General features: G+C 39.6%; 1 protein-coding gene across 1 annotated transcript in view; it reads left to right on the top strand.

The window, feature by feature from the left end:
* The window catches only part of LOC128832273 (sodium-dependent neutral amino acid transporter B(0)AT3-like), a 73345-nt gene extending 49769 nt beyond the window's left edge, over positions 1 to 23576 (top strand). Inside the window, exons 6-12 of the mRNA XM_054019519.1 lie at positions 5260 to 5372; positions 6871 to 6999; positions 7791 to 7947; positions 9090 to 9294; positions 11364 to 11523; positions 16786 to 16948; positions 20372 to 23576. Coding sequence (XP_053875494.1) covers positions 5260 to 5372; positions 6871 to 6999; positions 7791 to 7947; positions 9090 to 9294; positions 11364 to 11523; positions 16786 to 16948; positions 20372 to 20527 — 1083 coding nt within the window. The 3' untranslated portion in view covers positions 20528 to 23576. The remainder of the gene's footprint in view (positions 1 to 5259; positions 5373 to 6870; positions 7000 to 7790; positions 7948 to 9089; positions 9295 to 11363; positions 11524 to 16785; positions 16949 to 20371) is intronic.
* The last annotated feature ends 844 nt before the right edge of the window (positions 23577 to 24420 follow it).

Consider the following 24420-nt stretch of genomic DNA (forward strand, 5'->3'; position numbering starts at 1 on the left):
TTATACATATAAAGATCACCTTATATCCCCCTCGACAATAGCCCTGCACTGATAGGGGTCATGGCTGACATGAGCAAAGTCCTTTTCTGTGTCGCTTTTTTATAAGATGCAGTCCCCTATCTTGTAAATATGGCCTTCATTCTTTCTTTCCTAGATGTATAACCTTGCATTTGGCTTTATTAAAATGTACATTTGATTGCACCCTGTTTACCAAGCAATCTATATCATGTTGTATTAGTGACCTATTGTGATGTTTCTCAAGCCACCTGGGGCGGAGAGTCACCTCATTACCACCTGCCTCCAGTGAGAGGGATTCTTGCCTGTGCCAGCTGGGGATTAGCTCCCTAACACAAACAACCCTTCCTTTGCCTTGAAAGTTAAAAACAGATGCACCCCAGCCCGAGTCCCTTCAAAGTGTCCCCATGTGGTATCTAGCCCTGATCACTGATTACCCATAGAAATCCCAGATCTTCTGTTCCCAAAGGAAAGTGTACCACAGTTTACCCATTTTACCTTGATCACTACTTCTGTATCACACATAACAGTTGAGTTAAATTATAGTAAAGCAAAAGGAAATTTATTTAAGAAAAAATAGAGATTTAAATAGAAATAAGTGTGAGTGATGTTTCTTATACACAAAACAATCATAAAACATGTACTAGGTGTACAATTAATAGCTACCTTTACTAATAAAGTAGATTGTCACCCCAAAGTTCAGTTTCTTACAGTGCTTGCTAGCCCCAAGGAGCTCGGGCCAGTCCTCCATGAAGCACCCCTGCTTATCAAGATACTTCCATAGTGAATGGATGCAGAGTATCTTTCCCTACCACCAGATATACCGAATGAGTCTTTTGTCTTTATTCAGACAAGATAGTCCCCTCGCTGTCAGAGAATTCCTTGTCACTTCCGAGTGGTTTTGATTGTTTATAGATAAGGCTATGGTTTAGTCATGGGTATTTTTAGTAATATGGACAGGGCACAGGCCAATAACAAAAATTCACGGCCTGTGACCTGTCCATGATTTGTACTATAGATACCTCGACTAAATTTTAGGTGCTGCAGGTGTTCTGAGGGGAACGGGCATTCTGATGGACTCTGCTGCTGCGGGGGGAAGGCGGGGGTGAGGGGGCAGCCCAGGGCCCTGCCGTTCCCGGGGGCCCCAATGCTGCTGCTCCAGGGGAAATCTCTGATTTCCAGGATATAGTCCTCCATTTTGAAGGTGTGGCCTGCATTCTTTGATCTTATGTGCATGGGCTTGCCTTTGGCCGCCTTAAAATGCATTTTGTTTCAATTGGCCCATCCTACCAAAAGACCCAGATCACTTTCTATAGTTGCCATATTATCATTTACCACCCTGCCAATCTTTGTGTTATCTGCAAATTTTACTCAGTGATGTTACATTTACGTTCAGATAACTGATGAAAATATTGACTAGTGTCAGGCATAGATCTGAGCCCTTTTAAAATATTGACACAGCATTTGTTTTCTTGCCTTCTGGAACTTCCATACTATTCCAGGATCTACTAAAAAATTATCATCAGTGAGCCATAGAGTTCTCTGTTTAACTGTTTTAAAACTCAGAGCTGTGGCCAGGTTCTTAATAGTCTCTGCCCTCCAGGATAATGGAGAGTCAGAAGCCGCATGGCTTTAGTGGGGCTGGACAGCCCTAGGTCTCCTGGGTTTAGAGACTTCTTCTCAAGAGTCCTTGGCTGGAGAAGGTAGAAGAACTCAGACCCACGCACTCTACTCAATGTTCCAACTCAGGGCCCTTGTTTATGGCAGCCAGAACCAATCATTCTCTATTCCGTGCTGCTCTATAAGCTATTTCTTACCTCTCCTTCTCTATAGGCTCCCCCAGCCTCTTGCCCAGGGCCCTGCTTCTCCCTCTTTGGAGCACTGGCTTCTCTGGTAGCTTCTCCCCAGTCTACTGGAGGGATCATATCACTGCAATTCTTCTGCCTCTCTGGCAGTTTCTCTTCTCCTCAGAAGTTCCCCCTCTGAGGTCCTTTTATCATGCCTGGTGCTTCCCTGCCTAATTAACTACCTCTCAGTTACTCGATGAGTTAACTACTCTCAAGTGAACATGAGTTGCTTCATTCCCCATTGCGGAGCCTATCAGAGGGCCACCTACCCACTGACATTGTTTTTAACCCTATCGGTCATGAATTCTTTCACTGATACCTTTAGCTTCTGTTTATCAATTGTTTGCATTTCTTAACTTCTAATTCATTTTTCATTATTATCAACTTCCCCTTTTTTCTGATTATCTCTTTACTTTTTATTCTCTGCAATTAGTACACCTTTTTAACTGATAAAACTTTGTTATGTGATTGTGGCTTTTTGGTGCCGCTAGTAATTTTTTTAAAACACATGGATTCGAGAGACATAGAAAAATAAACACACTTTTCAAAAAAAAAAAAAGCAATGAAGGTTAAATACAATTTTCATATATCACAGTTGATCATAGAATCATAGAATATCGGGGTTGAAAGGGACCTCAGGAAGTCATCTAGTCCAACCCCCTGCTCAAAGAAGGACCAATCCCCAACTAAATCATCCCAGCCAGGGCTTTGTCAAGCGTGACCTTAAAAACCTCTAAGGAAGGAGATTCCACCAACTCCCTAAGTAACCCATTCCAGTGCTTCACCACCCTCCTAGTGAAAAAGTTTTGCCTAATATCCAACCTAAACCTCCCCCACTGCAACTTGAGACCATTACTCCTTGTTCTATCATCTGGTACCACTGAAAACAGTCTAGATCAATCCTCTTTGGAACCCCCTTTCAGGTAGTTGAAAGCAGCTATCAAATCCCCCCTCATTCTTCTCTTCTGAAGACTAAACAAGCCCAGTTCCCTCAGCCTCTCCTCATAAGTCATGTGCTCCAGCCCCCTAATAATTTTTGTTGCCCTCTGATGGACTCTTTCCAATTTTTTCACATCCTTCTTGTAATGTGGGGCCCAAAATTGGACACAGTACTCCAGATGAGGCCTCACCAATGTCGAATAGAGGGGAATGATCACGTCCCTCGATCTGCTAGCAATGCCCCTACTTATACAGCCCAAAATGCCATTAGCCTTCTTGGCAACAAGGGCACTCTGTCGACTCATATCCAGCTTCTTGTGCACTGTAATCCCTAGGTCCTTTTCTGCAGAACCGCTGCCTAGCCATTCGGTCCCTATTCTGTAGCAGTGCATGGGATTCTTCTGTCCTAAGTGCAGGACTCTGCACTTGTCCTTGTTGAACATCATCAGATATCTTTTGGCCCAATCCTCTAATTTATCTAGGTCCCTCTGTATGCTATCCCCACCCTCCAGCATATCTACCACTCCTCCCAGTTTAGTGTCATCTGCAAACTTGCTGAGGGTGCAGTCCACGCCATCCTCCAGATCATTAATGAAGATATTGAACAAAACCAGCCCCAGGACCAACCCTTGGGGTACTCTGCTTGATACTGGCTGCCAACTAGGCATGGAGCCATTGATCACTACCCTTTGAGCCCGACGAACTAGGCAGCTTTCTATCCACCTTATAGTTCATTCATCCAATCCATACTTCTTTAACTTGCTCGCAAGAATACTGTGGGAGACCATATCAAAAGCTTTGCTAAAGTCAAGGAATAACACATCCACTGCTTTCCCCTCATCCACAGAGCCAGTTATCTCATCATAGAAGGCAATTAGGTTAGTCAGGCATGACTTCCTCTTGGTGAATCCATGTCCACTGTTCCTGATCCCTTTCCGCTCCTCTAAGTGCTTCAGAATTGATTCTTTGAGGACCTGCTCCATGATTTTTCCAGGAACTGAGGTGACGCTGACTGGCCTGTATTTCCCCGGATCCTCCTTCTTCCCTGTTTTAAAGATGGGCACTATATTTGCCTTTTTCCAGTCGTCCAGGAGTTTTCAAAGATAATGACCAATGGCTCTGTAATCACATCCGCCAACTCCTTTAGCACCCTCGGATGCAACGCATCCGGCCCCATGGACTTGTGCTCTTCCAGATTTTCTAAATAGTCCTGAATCACTTCTTTCTCCACAGAGGGCTGGTCACCTCCTCCCCATGCTGTGCTGCTCAGTGCAGTAGTCTGGGAGCTGACCCTGTTCGTGAAGACAGAGGCAAAAAAAGCATTGAGTACATGAGCTTTTCCCACATCCTCTGTCACTAGGTTGCCTCCCTCATTCAGTAAGGGACCCACACCTTCCTTGACTTTCTTCTTGTTGCTAACATACCTGAAGAAACCCTTCTTGTTACTCTTAACATCTCTTGCAAGCTGCAACTCCAAGTGTGATTTGGCCTTCCTGATTTCACTCCTGCATGCCTGAGCAATATTTTTATACTCCTCCCTGGTCATTTGTCCAATCTTCTACTTCCTGTAAGTTTCTTTTTTGTGTTTAAGATCGGCAAGGATTTCACTGTTAAGCCAAGCTGGTCGCCTGCCATATTTACTATGCTTTCTATACATCGGAATGGTTTGTTCTTGCAACCTCAATAAGGATTCTTTAAAATACAGCCAGCTCTTCTGGACTCCTTTCCCCCTCATGTTATTCTCCGAGGGGACCCTGCACATCAGTTCCCTGAGGGAGTCAAAGTCTGCTTTTCTGAAGTCCAGGGTCCATATTCTGCTGCTCTCCTTTCTTCCTTGTGTCAGGATCCTGAACTTGACCATCTCATGGTCACCGCCTCCAAGGTTCCCATCCACTTTTGCTTCCCCTACTAATTCTTCCTGGATTGTAAGCAGCAGGTCAAGAAGAGCTCTGCCCTTAGTTGGTTCCTCCAGCAATTGCTCCAGGAAATTGTCCCCTACACTTTCCAAAAACTTCCTGGATTGTCTGTGCACCGCTGTATTGCTCTCCCAGCAGATATCACTAGCAAGACAATACTGGAGTAGCTTGATTTCATAGATGCTCAGTTACTACTGTGATGAGCACCATAGAAATACATATACATAAGTAGGGAGAAAAAAGTATTAGTCAAAGTTTAATATGTCTATGTAAAGTGTCACTCAGAAAAATTATTATATCATAAAATAGAATATCAATACTACAATTACTTTTTGGAGTGAGATCTTAAAAATTAACAAATTTCAGAATCCCTACATAATGGGCCTTCAAATTATGCAGAATTATTGGAATATTTTGGCATTCACTTCCATTTTTCAGCACACTTAAGTAGGGCCACTATTCATGAACTATGAGAACAAAGAAAAAGACAACTGAAAGTTTGGAAGCAAGTCTAATACTCACATTCATTGCAATTGTTTCAGATGAACATTCTCAAAAATCCCCGAGTATGGCTTGATGCAGCCACCCAGATATTTTTCTCTCTCTCCTTGGCTTTTGGAGGACTTATAGCATTCTCAAGCTACAACTCACCAAAGTAAGTATGGCTACGACTTTCACAGATTAGATTAACCATTTGTTGCATATTCTTCTAACTGTCAAAAACAGTATTTATTTGTGATACTTGTAAAGTATCTTATCAAAGTTTGACCTTCCAATGGCTAAACTATGTTCACACTATAAATGTGTATTTTAAATAGATTAGAAAGAAAAAATTACTCATTTTAAACCTGAAGGGAAAAAAAGAAGACTATTTCCCAAATATCACTATTTGCAAGAATATTATGAATATTATTTCTTATTGAAACTGAGCATAATTTCATTTCAGGACTTACATTTTGTGATTTTCCTGTGGGTAAAATTATATACACAAACACACACACAAATATTAGGGCTGTCGATTAATCACAGTTAATTCATGTGACTAACTCAAAAAAATTAATTGTGCTTAAAAAAAGTAATCATGATTAATCACAGTTTTAATCACATTGTTAAACAATAGAATACCAATTGAAATTTATTAAATATTTTGGATGTTTTTCTACATTTTCAAATATATTGATTTCAATTACAACACAGAATACAAACTGCCCACTTATTTACAATGTCACCAGAAAGTGAGAATAGGTGTTCGTATGGGACTTTTGTAGCCGGCATTGCAAAGTATTTACTTGTCAGATATGCTAAACATTCATATGCCCCTTCATGTTTTGGCCACCATTCCAGAGGACATGCTTCCATGATGATGATGCTTGTTAAAAAAATAATGCATCAATTAAATTTGTGACTGAACTCCTTGGGGGAGAACTGTATGTCTCTGGCTCTATTTTACCTGCATTCTGCCATATATTTCACATTATAGTAATCTCAGATGCTGACTCAGCACATGTTCATTTTAAGAACACTTTCGCTGCATATTTGACAAAACGCAAAGAAGATACCAATGTGAGATTTCTAAAGATAGCTACAGCACTTGATCCAAGGTTTAAGAATCTGAAGTGCCTTCCAAAAGTTGAGGCGTGGAGCATGCTTTCAGAAGTCTTAAAAGAGCAACACTCCAATGCAGAAACTACAGAACCCGAACCACCAAAAAAGGAAATCAACCTTCTGCCAAAGGCATCTGACTCAGATGATGAAAATGAACATGCATCGGTCTGCACTGCTTTGGATTGTTATCAAGCAGAACCCATCATCAGCATGGACGCATGACCCTGGAATGGTGGTTGAAGCATGAAGGGATATATGAATCTTTAGTGCCTCTGGCATGTAAATACCTTGTGATGCTGGCTACAACAGTGCTATGCGAACGCTTGTTCTCACTTTCAGATGACAGTGTGAACAAGAAGCAGGCAGCATTATCGTTTTAATTGTTTGACAACCCTATATATATATATACATATATAAACAGTTCACAGTCTAGGTCCATGAATTAAATTGTAGACTAGTGACTAAAAACTAATTATTTTGCTAATATATATATGTTGAATAAACCCTATCATGTTGTATAAATTAATTTGTATGTGTTCTCTTTCTAGAAATGACTGTGAGAAGGATGCTGTGACAATAGCAATTGTAAATAGTATGACATCACTGTATGCCTCCATCCCAGTTTTTTCTATTTTGGGATTTAAGGCAACCACTGGTTACTGGGACTGCCTGGACAGGTGGGACGCTTGGATTTTCAGATGCTACAGTGCAGCCTAAATAGATAACACGTTACTGCAGAAACATATATTCAGAGAACACATTTGTATTGAAGGAGAACAAGTTATAAATAGAAAACCTAATATAAACATTTTTATGGCATATACACATTAAAAGGTCATTATCAATAATTATCAGAGGAGGCATTAATAACACGTAAAACAAATACTAAAATACTTATTCATTATTTATTTATTTATTTATTTATTTATTTGTATTACAGTTGTGCCTGAAGGCCCCAGTCAGGGATCAGTGCTAAGTTGTGTTAGGTGCTATACAACTATATAGTAAAATGACATTTCCTGCCCCAAAGAACTCTGTCTTACAAAACACAAGTGGCTCTCATAACAGGTGGAAGTGAGAGGGAGAGAGGACAAGGTAGCAATAATATGAACATGTTTTTACAAAGACCTGCTGTATGTATTCTGTCTTCATAGACAGTCTGAAGGTAGAGTTTGTATTTGAAACTATAAGCCATATTGTAATAATTAGTTCTCCAAATATTTTCCCCATAATTATTTTGACAACAATACCCCCATTTAACATTTTTGTTTCTATTATGAATACTGTATATAACTGAATGCAATTCTCTATTAATATTTTAATAAATATATACAGTACTGACTATAGGCTAGGTGAGTGCAAAATAGATAATGGGTCCTAGCAAAAGCTTCTGTAGCTATAATCTAAAGATATCTAAACAAATTCTTATACATTAAGGAAAAATATTGAAGCATGCTTTCTCTGGCAGGAACATTATCAGTATCATCAATGAATTTGATCTTCCAGACCAAAGCATCATGAGAGACAACTATACAATCTGGTTTGGATTCCTGAACACAACCCATCCAAAAAAAATTGCTAGTCTCAAATTGAGAAGTTGTGACCTTCAAGAATTTCTTGAGCAGGTATCATGCTTGCATGCTACAAAATAACTCTTGCCCAAAAATGTTATGGACCGTGATACTTTTCATCTTCCTAATGTATATGTTCCGTTGTACTTGCAAAACATTGCTAAAAAGAACAAGGGATACCTACCAAACCGACCATATTTCTTTTCTTTCTACGTTTCAGACATTGGTATTGTTATAAAAACTTTGAGCTCAAAGGTCTCTGGCTTATCATTCCAAGAATTCCTCTATCAACTTACACCATAACACAATTTTTTAAACTGCACCAAGGTTTTCCCATCTGGAAGCTACCATGGGCACATGATTCACCCTAATTTGGCTTATTTGCATAGCACAGGAAAGACATTTGGACCAAGAATTAAAAAAAAAAGTGAATTTTATGCTAGACCCCTAAATACATATTTAGGCACCTAAATAAGTGAATTGATCTGCAGAAGTGCTTAGCAGCTAGCAGTTCTCACTGACTTCAGTACTTAACACTTCTGAAAACCAGGTAATTTATATAGGAGCCTAATTTACAAACTCATTTTCTTAAAATTAATAGATTCTTAGATTTTAAGCCAGAAGGGATCATCTAAGTCTGATCTCCTTCATAACACAGGCCATAGGACTTCCCTAAATTAATTCCTGCTTCAAGTCCAATAGCTTGAAATTAGAACAGGGATCAGCAACCTTCAGCACGCGGCACGCCAGGGTAAGCCCCCTGGCGGGCTGGGCTGGTTTGTTTACCTGCCCCGTCCGCAGGTTCGGCCAATTGCGGCTCCCACTGGCCGTGGTTCACCATTCCAGGCGAATGGGGGCTGCGGGAATCAGCGGCCAACACATCCCTTGGCTCACGCCGCTTCCCGCAGCCCCCATTAGCCTGGAATGGCAAACCGCGGCCAGTGGGAGCCACAATCGGCCGAACCTGCGGACGCGGCAGGTAAACAAACCGGCCCGGCCCGCCCCTGGTGGGCCGTATGCCGAAGGTTGCCAATCCCTGAATTAGAGCATCTTGTTTAGAAAAGCATACAATCCAAAATCTTGACCTTGGAGTTTATAATTTGAATGAACAAGATCTGCATGTGCATTATAATGGTATATGTTTGAAAAATAAATCTTACTCATCAAAATGTGTTATCTGTTTGTGAATTCTGCAGAGTGCATCTGGAACTGGCCTTGCCTTTATTGTTTTCACTGAAGCAATTATTCTGATGCCTGGCTCACAGGGCTGGGCTGTCCTGTTTTTTGTAATGCTGTTCAGCTTGGGTCTTAGTTCTATGTTTGGAAACATTGAGGGAATTTTGACTCCTCTCTTGGAGCTTCATGTTGTATCTAAATCTGTACCCAAGGAAGTTCTATCAGGTGAGCAGGTTGTTTATAGTGACTTTCTTCATTTTGTTTACAGAAGCTAGGCTCTTTATTAAACTATTAAGAGTTCATGAGTTTGTAAACATTTTATGGGGAATTAGCTTGCAATATTTGCTCATAGCCACTTCAGAATGTAAATGAAGATATTACAATTGTGAGTTCAACTGCTTTATCAAGTCTCTTTATAGGAGACACAATGTATAGATCAGTGTTGTTATAATGTGTTGTTATGGCAGAAGTTGCCAGATGATGATGTTACATAGTCCTTCACATTTTTTTCTTAGCTTGAGAGTACTGTTCCATCTTTGAAAAAATGCTTGTGATATTGTTAGTTTTCATATGTAGTTTCCTTTAGTGGAAGCAAGCAGAATAAGAGTGTTCTCTACCTTAATCTCTCTAATGAGAGCCAATTAGTGAAGCAGAATTGCTCCCAAGGAACTGGGCATTGGTGCTGTAGCAGGTTCTGTTTGGCTTTCCTCACTGGAGTTTAAAAGTGATTATTGGCAACTGGAAATGGATCCAAAGGACAGGGGAAAGACTGCTTTCACAGCAGGAGAAGGCCTGTGGAAATTTAAAGTAATAGCTCTGGGTTTATGCAATGTCCTTGCCACTGCTGAAGCTTTTGGAGAGAGTATTGCATTCCATCTCTCTCTCTCTGAGGGCAGGTCTTCACTATGGGAGGGGGTCGATTTAAGATACGCAAATTCAGCTACGCAAATAGCGTAGCTGAATTCGACCTATCGGAGCCGACTTACCCCGCTGTGAGGACAGCGGCAAAATTGACCTCTGCAGCTCCCCGTCGACGGCGCTTACTCCCACCTCCGCTGGTGGAGTAAGAGCGTTGATTCGGGGATCGATTGTCATGTCCTGACGAGACGCGATAATTTGATCTCCGAGAGATCGATTTCTACCTGCCGATTCAGGCGGGTAGTGTAGACCTAGCCTAAGCCTATTAAACTTGGATCCTAGTTCATGATAAAACTTTTGAGCAAGAATTGATACATTTACAAAAGGTCTGCAATAAGGATACGGGTGCTGATCTGAAAATGAACCCAAGGAAATGTGCGCTATTAAAAAAATTACTCTGGGCACACAATTAGTGAGGAGGGGATTTTGCCCCAAGGAGTCTTTACAGGAATCAGAGATTACCACAATGCAGGATTTTGACTGACAGAAAGAAAAACGAAGCAATACAGAACTGGAAAATTCTCCAGATACTGGTAGATTTACAGAGTTTTGTAAGCATCTGCACTGAAGTTCCATTGATGAGTTCTGCATAGGTTGGGTGAGAAGACCATTTCAGTGGTCATGGGAGTATGATTTGACATTTGCACTACTAAAAAGAGCATTTGTGACCATCCTTGTCTTAGCACACCCATGTTTCAAAAGCTCTTTCCCCTTTCCAGATAAAAATGACATTAAAATGGAACTACTTCTTTTCTTCTCTGGCCCAATACTACTCCTTGACCTCTAGCTAATGCACAGTTAGCCCTTACCCTTATGTATACACTGTGCATACAGGCTGAGATCTTCCATTCAGAGCACACAGCCCAACTTCAGGAGACTAGGGACTCAAGAGTTCACAATCCTGGGTTGTTTTGGGGCCAGTTCCGCAGTATAAATTAAGGCAGCTGAGGGACATTCTAAATTATGCTGGAAGCCATTTGCCCCAAGGGTCTTTACAGGAGTCAGCGATTACCAATCTGCAGAAAAGCCCTAGCCACACCTCTCACATTGGCCACAGGCAGCTGAGGGCTCTGACAAAAAACTGCCACACCTGCTCTACACTCTAGAGGATCCTCCTGCACTATACTGATTTTCCTGTGGCCGGTTACTCCAGCATCTCTTGGCCAAAATGCCAGGGAGAATTTGGCCTGTGTATTAATTCCCCAAACAATGTAGTACTTTGAATTTAACTGTTGCTTACACTGAGATAGCAAGTTATAGCTCCATACAAAAGTTTGTTGGATAAAAGTATTAAAATGAGAGCAAAAATATTAACCATATCTGAACAGAGTACCCACCATGTATTCTTTATTAACAGAAATAACTTTTTTATTTAGGTGTAATATGCCTGGTCTCCTTTGTGACAGCTCTATGTTTTACCCTGAGGTCTGGCAGTTACTGGCTTGAAGTTTTTGACAGTTATGCGGGTTCCTTGCCTTTGCTAATCATCGCTTTCTTTGAAGTGACTGGTGTTGTCTATGTTTATGGAATTAAAAGGTAAACTGGGAACAAGTTTGGATTTTTTTTTTAGGACTGTCAATTAATCACAGCTAACTCAAACGATTAATGCAAAACAAATTAACTAGATTAAAAAAAATTTGTTGTGATTAATAGCAGTTTTAATCGCACTGTTAAACAATAATAGAATACCCATTTAAATTTATTTTCTACATTTTTACATTTTCAAAGTATATTGATTTAAATTACAATACAGAATACAAAGTGTTCAGTGCTCACTTTATATTATTTTTATTACAAATATTCACAGTGTAAGAAAGATAAACATAAGAAATAGTCTTTTTGAATTCACCTTCTACAAGTCCTGTAGTGCAATCTCTATCGTGAAAGTGCAACTTATACATGTAGAATTTTTTTTAACATAACTGCACTTGGAAACAAAACAATGTAAAACTTTAGAGCCTACAAGTCCACTCAGTCCTACTGCTTGTTCAGATGATCACTAAGTCAAACAAGTTTGTTTACATTACAGGAGATAATGTTGGCCATTTCTTATTTACAGTGTCACCAGAAAGTGAGAACAGTGTTCACATGGCACTGGTGTAGCCAGCGTTGCAAGGTATTATTTGCCAGATATGTTAAACATTTGCATTCCCCCTTCATACTTCGACCACCATTCCAGAGGACATGCTTCCATGCTGATAACACTCATTAAAAAAATAATGCATTGATTAAATTTTGTCACTGAACTCCTCAGGGGAGAATTGTATGTCTCCTGCTCTATGGTTTTACCCGCATTCTGCCATATATTTTGTGTTATGACAGTCTCGGATCATGACCCAGCATATGTTGTTTATTTAAGAACACTTTCACTGCAGATTTGACAAAAAACACAAAGAGGGTACCAATATGAGATTTCTAAAGATAGCTATAGCACTCGACTCAAGGTCTAAGAATCTGAAATGCCTTCCAAAATCTGAGACTGATGAGGTGTGGAACATGCTGTCAGAAGTCTTTCTGCATTGGAGTGTTGCTCTTGTAACTAAAGAACCTGAACCACCAAAAAAGAAAATCAACCTTCTGCTGGTGGCATCTGACTCAGATGATGAAAATTAAGGTGCGTTGGTCCTCACTGCTTTGGATTGTTATCAAGCAGAACCCGCCTGTTCTCACTTTCAAGTGACACTCTAAATAAGAAGTGGGCAACATTATCTCCCATAAATGTAAACAAACTTGTTTGTCTTAGTGATTGACTGAACTAGAAGTAGGACTGAGTGGATTTGTAGGCTGCAAAGTTTTACATTGTTTTGTTTTTGAGGGCAGTTATGTAAAAGAAATAAGTCTGCATTTGTAAGTTGCACTTTCACAATAAAGAGATTGCACTACAGTACTTGTATGAGGTGAACTGAAAAATACTATTTAATCTATTTTACAGTGCAAATATTTGTAATAAAAATAATAATATAAAGTGAGCACTGTATACTTTGTATTCTGTGTTGTAATTGAAATCAATATATTTGAAAATGTAGAAAAACATCCAAAAATATTTATAATAAATTTAAATTGGTATTCTATTTCTGTTTAACAGTGTGATTAAAACTGCGATTAATCACGTTTTTTAATCTCGTGAATAATTGCGATTTTTTTTTACTCATTTGACTGCCCTATTTTTTTTCATTTACTGTAGGATACATACATTTCTATAACTCTGTGAATATTAGAGATGAAATAGTAATATATTATAACTTTACTGATTTTGATAGTGCTTTTCGCTATTGCTGTGAATGTGGCTAATTTCGTATGCTTCCTGTCTGGGGTTGTACTTGTAAAACAGATATATATTAAATAAATTGAGGGTGCTTCCTGGTTATGGGGTAATGAGTGCATCCAAGTCTAAAAGAAGTCCGAAAGTCAAAAGTCAAGTGGTTTATTGTTCTAGGTGAGCCTGACTGCCTTGTAGACAGGGAACATCTTCATGGGTTATACAAGGGTTTTAAAAATATATATATTATTGTATCTTTCCATTTATTGTAAATTTTTCAGAACTTTACAGTAAGCACCAAATACTGTCCCCAGTGTAACACCCAGATGGGCTGCACATGTGGACGCTCCCTAAGTACCTGGGATGAAAGGAATCCTTTCCGCACACTCTTCTCTTCACGGCCTCCTTCAAGAAACAAGCAAACTTATCTATCCACATCTTTTTTCATCTATTGTTTGTTCACTTTACCTTACATGCCATTTAAAATCTCCTCTCACTATCATCTGTCTCTGTCTAAATTTCTGCATATATCAAGATATTTGTTTTTCTTTTGGCATATATATATATATATATAGATTGCTTAATTCCCTTGTGGCCTGACATTAATCCTTTGACTAAAACTTATGTGCTCACCTTTTTCTTTATAATTGTCTATACTTATCTATATTTAAAACAGTTATACTTTCTCCTTGCATTTTACTAAGGAATAGAATTCTGCAAAAGCCACTATGTAATGGTCAGATATCAAAACCCCAAGATTTAGTCCTTGGATATCTTAACAGCTAAGGAAATCAGAGAATCCAAGAAATGAAGTGCAAAAAACGGAGCCCAGTAACTTTACAAATTATTCTTGTTTTAATTGTTTAAAAATTATTTAATTTTGTTAATAGTCTGGTTAAAACTACTACTCTTAATCTTGACAATTTATTTTTATTTTTTGAGTACCTCACTTTACCAACTTCTTATTCTTTTATCAGTTTTTTATGGAATATAGGTAAGGCTGCAAATCTGTCAGGGAGGTCACGGAAGTAACGGATTCCATGACTTTCCAGGACTTCTGCAGTGGCCAGTGCAGCTGGCCTGGGGCCACCTGAGCAGCTTGGGCAGCCCCAGAACCAGCTGCACCAGATGCTGCTGGGGCAGTCTCAGGCCAGCGCCTCCCGCCGAAGCAGCAGCAGGACTTTGGGTGTGGGAGGGGGCTCAGGGCTGGGGCACAGGAGGGGGTGAGGGCTCTGGGTGGTGCTTACCTTGGGGGGCTCCCCAGAAGTGGCAACATGTCCCTCCCTCAGCTCCTAGCTCTGCGCGCTGCCTCTGACCACAGGCACTACCCCCACAGCTCCCACTGCGCGCTGCCTCTGACCACAGGCACTATCCCCACAGCTCCCACTGGCCGTGGTTTCTGGCCAATGGGAACTGCAGAGCCGGTGTTTGGGTCCAGGCAGCATGCGGAGCTAGGAGCTGAGGGGCAGACATGTCACCGCTTCTGGGGAGCTGTGAGGAGTCAAGTAAGGAGCCTGCCAGCCCTGCCAACCCCGCCTCCCAGCACCCACAGCACCTCCCGGGCCGCTCTCCCCTGAGCACCCACGGCGGCCCCCAGGGCTGCCAGCTCCGCAAGCTTTAGTCAGGGGTATACAGTACAAGTCATGGACAGGTCACGGGCCGTGAATTTTTGTTTACTGCCTGTGACCTGTCCATGACTTTTACTATAAAATGTAGCCTTAAATATAGGACACATAGCATCTATATAGAATAGAGATTTTGCAGGCATTATAGGTATCACTTCCCATTTTAATTTTAACAGAAACTTCAATTAAAATTTTTTTAAAATAGGTATTTAAATAAAAAGTTGTTCAATTACTATGGAAGCTGCTAAGTGTAATTCATGAGAAGACATATCATTAAACATTTTGTAATCAATTTAAAAATTAAAAATTGTAAATCAAAAGGTAAGGTTTCCTAAACAATTTAACACCAACCTTAATAATCAGATCTCTCTCTCACCAAACACCTTCCCATCTCTCAAGTACACAATTAAGTAGAAAAAAAAATGCCAATGACTGACACCCAGGCAAACTTAACTGTGCTCCCGGCATCAACACTCACAATCACTACACAGTCTAAACGAACCTTAAGCATTCAGTAGATAGCTTCCGCTAAGCTAGCTACATTAAAATATCTTAATATTATTCATTCAGAGGCTGGAAAAAGTCTGGCCTTACATAAATACTATATACTATCCACAAAATATATTTGATTCAATAGTATTTGAATTTCATCAATCTGTCCATCTAATCTGGCCCCTAGAACCCATAAGGTATAAATACATCCAAACAGATTTTCTAATGAGCAAAATAATTCCAACTCTCTCTAATTATACTAATATAATTGGAGACAAAGCCACTGTTTGAACATAGAATAAACATAATTCTCACTCCAGATTATAAATCTGTCCTATACATTAAAACAAGCTGTTCATGTAATAAAAAAAAATCAAACTCGATACTACACAACTATACATGCAATTATATTATTCATATTTATCATGTTTAAAACGCATATGAAAGTTCAGGCCAGCTCCCAGTAATGTCAAAGCTTTGACCCTGATTTCAGTGGAATCATAGAATATCAGGGTTAGAAGGGACCTCAGGAGGTCATCTAGTCCAACCCCCTGTTCAAAGCAGGATCAATCCCCAACTAAATCATCCCAGCCAGGGCTTTGTCAGGCCTGACCTTAAAAACCTCTAAGGAAGGAGATTCCACCACCTCCCTAGGTAACCCATTCCAGTGCTTCACCACCATCTTAGTGAAAAAGTTTTTCCTAATATCCAAACTGGCTCAGGCATGATCATCGTAACACCAACTCAGGGGCACAGATAAGGGGATGGTCACTGAGAATTTCTTTTTAAGATCTGTGTGTGCTATATTAGTTGGGGGGTGGTTTAATCTTCAGATGATGTAAATACAGTTGCATCCATTGACTCCAGTTGAGCATCTGGTATAAGGTTTCTAAGAGCGATACACATGCACACATACCACTGAGCAGATTTATAGAACAATTCAAACATTAAAAAGTATCAAAGAGTCCGGTGACACCTTAAAGACTAACAGATTTATTTGAGCATAAGCTTTTGTGGGTAAAAAATCTCATTTCTTCAGATGCATGGAGTGAAAATTACAGATGCAGGCATCTGAAGAAGTGAGGCATCTGAAGAAGTGAGGTTTTTTATCCACGAAAGCTTATGCCCAAATAAATCCGTCTTTATGGTGCCACTGGACTCCTTGTTGTTTTTGTGGATACAGATTAACATGGCTACCTCCTGATAATTAAAAAGTATGGAAATCACAAGCTGAGGATCTGGCCTCTTAATTGTAACTTAAAGGTTTTTGTTATTAATTAAAATCCAGGGTAAGGACATAAGAATGGTGGAAGCGTGTATGTCTTAATATACTCCTCATAAAATATATAATATACTCCTCAATATAAATGTAAAAAAATTGTATAAATCTAAAAATAATTGTAAACATTATTTGGCTCATAGGTTCAGTGATGATGTGAAATGGATGACAGGACGACAACCAAACTTCTACTGGCAGGTGTCATGGAGAATTATTAGCCCTCTGCTAATGCTTACAGTCTTTATTGCCTTTGTTACCCTTCAGACACAGAAGCAACCAAGCTACGGCGCCTGGAATCCTAAATTTGTATGTCGTCCAATATTTTTAATCCATTTATTTTCAAAAAACATTGTTACAATCTTCTCCTATCTCTTGATGCTTCGAAATTAAGGCACTCACCTGGGTGGTAGATGTAATTCAAATCTTCTCACTGCCTGATTCAGAGGAGGCATTTGAATCTATATCTCCTACCTCCCTAATCACCATGCTAAAAAGTCAATTTGTCTTTCGTTTTGGCCCAATGAGTATTTAAGTATTTATATGGAACAGCTTCAACAGTAGCAACTGAGAGCAATCCAACCCCAAAGAGTCGATACCCTGGTGGTTATGATGCTCACATCAGAGGGGAGAGCAATGAGTTCATGTTTCCACTTCAGCACAGGGATTCAAAAGCTGGGTCCCCCATATCCCAAGGCAAGTGTCATAACAACTGGTCTAAAGGTGATGAGGGGAACACACACACATTTCTGAAGCTGACTGGACTTTTCCAATTTGCTGACAAATTCCACACATTTTCAGAACCAAACTAAATACTACTTCTGATTTTTCAGTTTGCTGCTGAACTGAAAATCAATTATTTGTCCAGCTCTACTCTCAAGTCCATTTGTGCAAAAGTGGACGCCTGCACATTTCATTATTTTTAAATACCTTTATTTTCACCTACATTGTGCAAAACGTAGAAATTAGGGAGAAAACAAATAAGCAAAACAGTAATTGCAAGTCAAAAGTCATCTCCAGCTGGCCTACCATCCTCCCAAAACACATTCAGTTGACACCCGGCATCTGCTCAGTTGAATCGTCTTATTTGCTTTGTGCACATTTTCAGTATAAGGTCCCATAATCCAGGATGGCAGTGGCTATGCAGGGCCCCCAATATCACAATTGGTCCCAAGATTATTACAAAGATTTCTATTTGACTCTCTCTAAAAGAGTACTAAATTCTTAGAAATTCTCACATCATACATTTTTCCAGGCCATCTGATCTAGAGGTCCTTGGATCTATTAAGGTCCGTATCATCAAATAGCTATACCCTATCTTTTAATGTAGTCTCTGGCTTGACGTAGAAGACATAGAATGGGCACCTGGATACACAGTTGTTCTGGTATGGTTTGGGAAGACTACTCTAGTCCCTCATTAAGTAGTAGAACATTGGACACCTTGATCACATGACACTGAAAAACATGATGGTTGTTCTTGCACATCTCCATAGTGGATTAAATAATACTACATATCTTGAAAATAGTGTTTTTCATCAGTAGATCTCAAAGCACTTTATAAAGGATGTCAGTATTGTTATCCCCATTTTAGAGCTGGGAAAACTGAGAAATCCAGAAGGTCTATGACTTGCCCAAAGTTACCCAGCAGAAGAACAAGTAATAGAACACAAGTCTTCTAAGTCCCACTGCAGTGCTCTGTCTACTAAGCCACACTGCCTTCCTAAGTTTATGCTACTTCTCTACTGACCAATAGCAATCTGGTATGGCCAGCTTCCACAGGGCAACTGCTATTCACTTTTCAGTGTTCAAAAGAGGGCGGGGAACACTTAACCTAGATAGCTGCCTGCCATTGCAGGGTCAGGACCAGCTCAGCAAAGCATTCCAGGAATGTCACTTTCCTCAAAATGAAGTGCTGCAGTCACTGCCAGTTACCCCAGGTCTTGAGAACTATGTGGTCCCACCAAACTGTAGCCGTAGTCTAGTTCCAAAAGGATTCCACAGTGTACACTGCATCTTGCTGTATGGCTTGCAGCCATGAACTTTGCAGGCACTGCTTGCAAGAACCTTCCCTGTTGAAGTGCATGCACTGTTTATATTGGCCAAAGACTCTCTACAGGAATCTCTAGAATGCTCACAATGTCCTCACTGAAGATGCCTCAAAAACTCCAGCACAAACGTTTCTTCTTTGGCAAAGAAGACAACAGAACATTCCTCCTGGGCTCCATATTACAAAACAGCCTAGTAACTGTGCTAAAATCAAGCGAGTTCTGGGATACCCCCCATGAGAATAATGGGCGTTTCCCAGGAGATATTGAAAGTTTTTGATAACTCCTTCCACAAAGGGTTCCATATGCTCCAAGATGTATCCCACACTGCCTGCAGAAAATCCTTCAGACTGCAGAGCATCTGCAGCTGTAGCAGGTACTGTGTAATAGTTACTGAGAGGACATTGCAACTGAGCGCAAGTGTGGAGAAAGAGCAAAAGTGAAGCTGTCTTTTATCAAAATTCAGCATGGGTAGTATGGACACACTGAATCATTTGTGTTACAATTCGTCCAAAACAGTTGGTTCATTTACAATCAACTTAGTCCTCCAGTCTTAACAAGGCCATAGAAAGGGGGGTAGTATAGACCCATTTTACCTCAGCAGTACTTCCTAGAAGGATTATGCTTCCCTGAGCTCCCCAGTCTACAGGGAGACATGACAGATAACACTGTTCTTTAGCACACAGCATCCTGCTGCCTCCTGTTTGTCTCATCCACCCTGTAAACTGTTGCAAGTGGTGGGCAGGGCTTTAGCCCTGCTTCTTCTTTGTCCCATTTGAGAAGATATTTCTCAGTAGGGGCACACAGAAAGAACACTGCTTGGCAGGGCCAGTTCTAGTGTCCCATTATGGCGATGGAGTGAGTATTTTGGGGTCCCTGGATGTAGCTATTTAAAAAAAAAAAAAAAAAACCTTCCAGAAATTCAAGGGACAGTTGGACCCCTGGAAAATCTTGGATTGTAAGAGTTTAAAAAAGTAAAATTTGGTGACTGTGTCAGTATTTTGCTGTGATTTATAATTTATATAAAGGATGAAGACTCTCCAATCTGCTGCTATTCCAGTGCTTCATACTGAATAACTCTGTACATATTTTGGCCTTTCTGACAATAATTTGGAACTCTTTGAAGATCATTTGAGGCAGGGAGGGAAATGTCCCTTTTGTCCCCCTGGTAGCATTTGGCCTGCTGCTTGGTTCTTGTAAGCCTCATGCAAAGGTAATGGAAGGGTTCTTGAACCCACACAAGAGCCAAGGACAAATTGTGACCTAAAATCACAACTGAAAATGCTAAAATTGAAGGGGAAAAAAAATTCTTCTGATTTATGAAGTTAGAAAATTATGGGATTACGTTCAATATAAACTTAATTTTTCTGTTTTTAAAATTGGTTTTATCTGATTCTACACTGTTCTAAACTTATTCTATACTGTTCTTTTTTCAAGTATGCCAATCTGTATGTTTAAATATTTGTTTACAGTAAAATGTATACATTAAAAACCCTTCACGTTTCAATTTGGAAGAACAGGTACAGTAACAGTGTCACTGGTCCCCTGTTTTTATTTCTAGCATAATTCTTATTCTTATTTTTATTCTTATTCTTATTATTTATTCTTATTTTTCCATATATATAAATTGATGCCGTAAGTAATGAAATCTTTCAGTTATTGATTATATTTATTTTTATCTCCATAGAAAGATTTTCCCATGAAGGAGGAGAAAGACTATCCAGCTTGGATACTGGCCATTTGTGTGCTGTTGGTAGTCCTCCCTTGTATATTCATACCTTTGATAGCATTCTATCATCTGATCAAAAGAGTGCTAGGAAGGAGAAAGAAGGAAGGAACCTAACCCTATGAAAACACTTCCAATGGCACCTCAGGAAACTGATAATGCTTTTTATAAAGTTCAAGAATATGTATTCATCCTAACTATAAATCAACAAAATATATGTAAATTTTTATTGTTAGACAGTAGCACCATCAGTATTTCTCTTTAAATTACTGTCAATATCTCCTTATTCCCTAATTTTTCTCCTTTTCTCAATTTCTAATAGACCACTTTATGCCCATACACATATTTACAGCACTGACAATAAAGTATTTCTTATAGTAGAGATATATTAGCATCAATATATTAATCCATTTGGGTACAATAATCTACATTTTAATTCAAGAACTTGTTTTTTTCAGAGAACTGTAAATGGCCAGTACTGTGTTTTTTCTACAGTGTACGCGTCAACGATTTCCCTTCTCATTTTCAAACACCTTCCCAATTCCAGTTTCCAACAACATCTTGTCCATCCTACACACTCTCTCTTGCTCTTACATGCCACACAAGTTTCAGTCCTGACTGTCCTCTGGGCCCCTTTCACCCATTGCCATCTCTGTATCTTGTTCCCAGCGTGCCTTTATACTTGGTGCTATTTGCTAATTATTATATACCAAGCTTCCTCCAACTCTTCCTTTACCTCTTATCAAAACTTATCTGTTCCTAAATTCTATCAGCAATAACAAACACCTACAACTCAGTTCAGGGACTGTGCCTATTTGTAGGTTTCAAATGTAAACTCTTTGGGTTAAGGATTCATAAGAACATAAGAATGGCCGTACTGGGTCAGAGCAAAGGTCCATCCAGCCTAGTATCCTGTCTACCGACAGTGGCCAATGCCAGGTGCCCCAGAGGGAGTGAACCTAACAGGTAATGATCAAGTGATCTCTCTCCTGCCATCCATCTCCACCCTCTGACAAACAGAGGCTAGGGACACCATTCCTTACCCATCCTGGCTAATAGCCATTAATAGACTTAGGCCTGGTCCACACTAACCCCCCACTTCGGACTAAGGTACGCAAATTCAGCTACATTAATAACGTAGCTGAATTCGAAGTACCTTAGTCCGAACTTACCGCGGGTCCAGACACGGCGCGGAGGCTCCCCCGTTGATGCCGCGTACTCCTCTCGCCGAGCTGGAGTACCGGCGTTGACGGCAAGCACTTCTGGGATCGATCCGGGATCGATTTATCACGTCTAGACCAGACGCGATAAATCGATCCCAGAACATTGATTGCCTGCCGCCGGACCCGGAGGTAAGTGTAGACGTACCCTTAACCTCCATGAATTTATCCAGTTCTCTTTTAAACCCTGTTATAGTCCTAGCCTTCACAACCTCCTCAGACAAGGAGTTCCACAAGTTGACTGTGCGCTGTGTGAAGAACTTCCTTTTATTTGTTTTAAACCTGCTGCCCATTAATTTCATTTGGTGGCCCCTAGTTCTTACATTATGGGAACAAGTAAATAACTTTTCCTTATTCACTTTCACTCATGATTTTATATACCTCTATCATATCCCCCCTTACTCTCTTCTTTTCCAAGCTGAAAAGTCCTAGCCTCTTTAATTTCTCCTCATATGGGACCTGTTCCAAACACCTAAGCATTTTAGTTGCTCTTCCCTGAACCTTTTCTAATGCCAGTATATATTTTTTGAGTTGAGGAGACCACATCTGTATGCAGTATTCAAGATGTGAGCATACCATGGATTTATATAAAGGCAATAAGATATTCTCTCTCTTATTCTCTATCCCCTTTATAATGACTCCTAACCTCCTGTTTGCTTTCTTGACTGCCGCTGCACACTGCGTGGATGTCTTCAGAGAACTATCCACGATGATTCCAAGATCTTTTTCCTGATTAGTTGTAGCTAAATTAGCCCCCATCATAGTGTATGTATAGTTATGGTTATTTTTCCCAATGTGCATTACTTTACATTTATCCACATTAAATTTCATTTGCCATTTTGTTGCCCAATCACTTTGTTTTGTGAGATCTTTTTGAAGTTCTTCACAGTCTGCTTTGGTCTTAACTATCTTGAGCAGTTTAGTATCATCTGCAAACTTTGCCACCTCACTTTTTACCCCTTTCTCTAGATCATTTATGAACAAGATTAAAAGGATTGGTACTAGGACTGACCCTTGGGGCACCCCACTAGTTACCCATCTCCATTCTGAAAATTTGCAATTTATTCCTACCTTTGTTCCCTGTCTTTTAACCAGTTCTCATCTTCCCTCTTATCCCATGACAGCTTAATTTATGTAAGAGCCTTTGGTGAGAGACCTTGTCAAAGGCTTTCTGGAAATCTAAGGGTATATCTTCACTACCGGCCGGATCGGCGGGCAGCGATCGATCCAGAGGGGATCAATTTATCGCATCTAGTCTTCTGTTGACATAGCGTAGTGTGGACCCTGATGGTAAGTAGATCTAAGCTACGTCGACTTGAGTTATGCTACTATTGTAACTCAAACTGCGTAGCTTAGATCGACCTGCAGCTGTAGTGAAGACAAGCCCTCAGTCACTGAAGCCCTGGCTCTTGTTACAATAATAAAATCCAAAGCATAAAGTTGAGATCAATCAGAATTCAATATTTTTATTATTTTTTACAAATTCTGAACTGCCCCAGAGAGTTAATTTTACTAAGTGGGTTTGGGGACAAAAACCTAGCTAAAATTAAAAAAAAAATCAGAAATAATGCACATAATTGTTTGTTCTAAATTACATTTTAAAAGGTAGAGACTAAATGAGCAACTGTGAAGAGCAAATACCCACCAAAAAGATTTTATAAGATTCAATTTTGATCCAATAGTAAATAATATAAAATTAGAAACTTGTGAAGCTTCACAGGGCAAAGGAATACAATAAAATACCATTCAATGTTTCTACAATCATAGATACATGGGTGTTATCTTGTAGTACTATGTATGCAGAAATAATCCATGAAAACCATTTATACAAAATCTGCACACAATCTTAAAATAAAGATAAATTGTGACTCTGAATAATGAAAATGTACAATAGTAGAATTTATAAGGGTTTACAATTAAATTAAAACATGAACTGTTTCAATGACCATCTCTACCAGCTATTTCATTAATATATTAATACATTATTATTCCATAAGTTAACTACTTAGCATCTAAAAAACCAAACATCTTTGATTGTTTTTGGAAAATATTTTCCTTTTCCTTTGCTTGTCTATTTATAAATATATTGGGAAGCAGTGACCATCAAAAAGATTTGGGGGCAGGTCACAATAGATAATCAGCTCAACATGAGTTTCCAGTGCGACACTGTAGCCAAAAGGGCTAACACAATCCTTAAATCTTCAGTTGGAAGTAGAGAGGTTATTTTATCTCTGTATGTGGTATTGGCGCTACCACTGCTGGAATACCGTGTCCAGTTCTGGTGCCCACAATTAAAAAAGGATGGTGATAAATTGAAGAGGGTTCAGAGAAGAGACATGAGAAAGATTAAAGGATTAGACAATGCCTTACAGTGATAGATGCCAGGAGTTCAATCTATGTAGGTTACCAAAGAGAAGGTTAAAGGGTGACTTGATCACAGTCTACAAGTACCAACATGGGAAATAAATATTTGATAATGGGCTCTACAATCTAGCAAACAAAGATATAACATGATCCAATGGTTGGAAGTTGAAGCTAGACAAATTCAGACTGGAAATGAGGCGTACATTTTTGACAGTGAGGGTAATTAACCATTGGGACAATTTACCAAGATGGATTCTCCATAACTGACAATTTTTAAATCAAGTCTGGATTTTTTTTTTAAGATGTCCTCTAGTTCAAACAGGAATTATTTTGGGGAAGTTCTATGTCCTGTGTTATGTAAGAGGTAAGACACAATTATCACAATGGTCCCTTCTCTGGTCTTGGAATCTATGAAAATTCCTGCCA

This window comes from Malaclemys terrapin, chromosome 2 (genome assembly GCF_027887155.1).
Source record: "Malaclemys terrapin pileata isolate rMalTer1 chromosome 2, rMalTer1.hap1, whole genome shotgun sequence".
NCBI lineage: Eukaryota > Metazoa > Chordata > Testudines > Emydidae > Malaclemys > Malaclemys terrapin.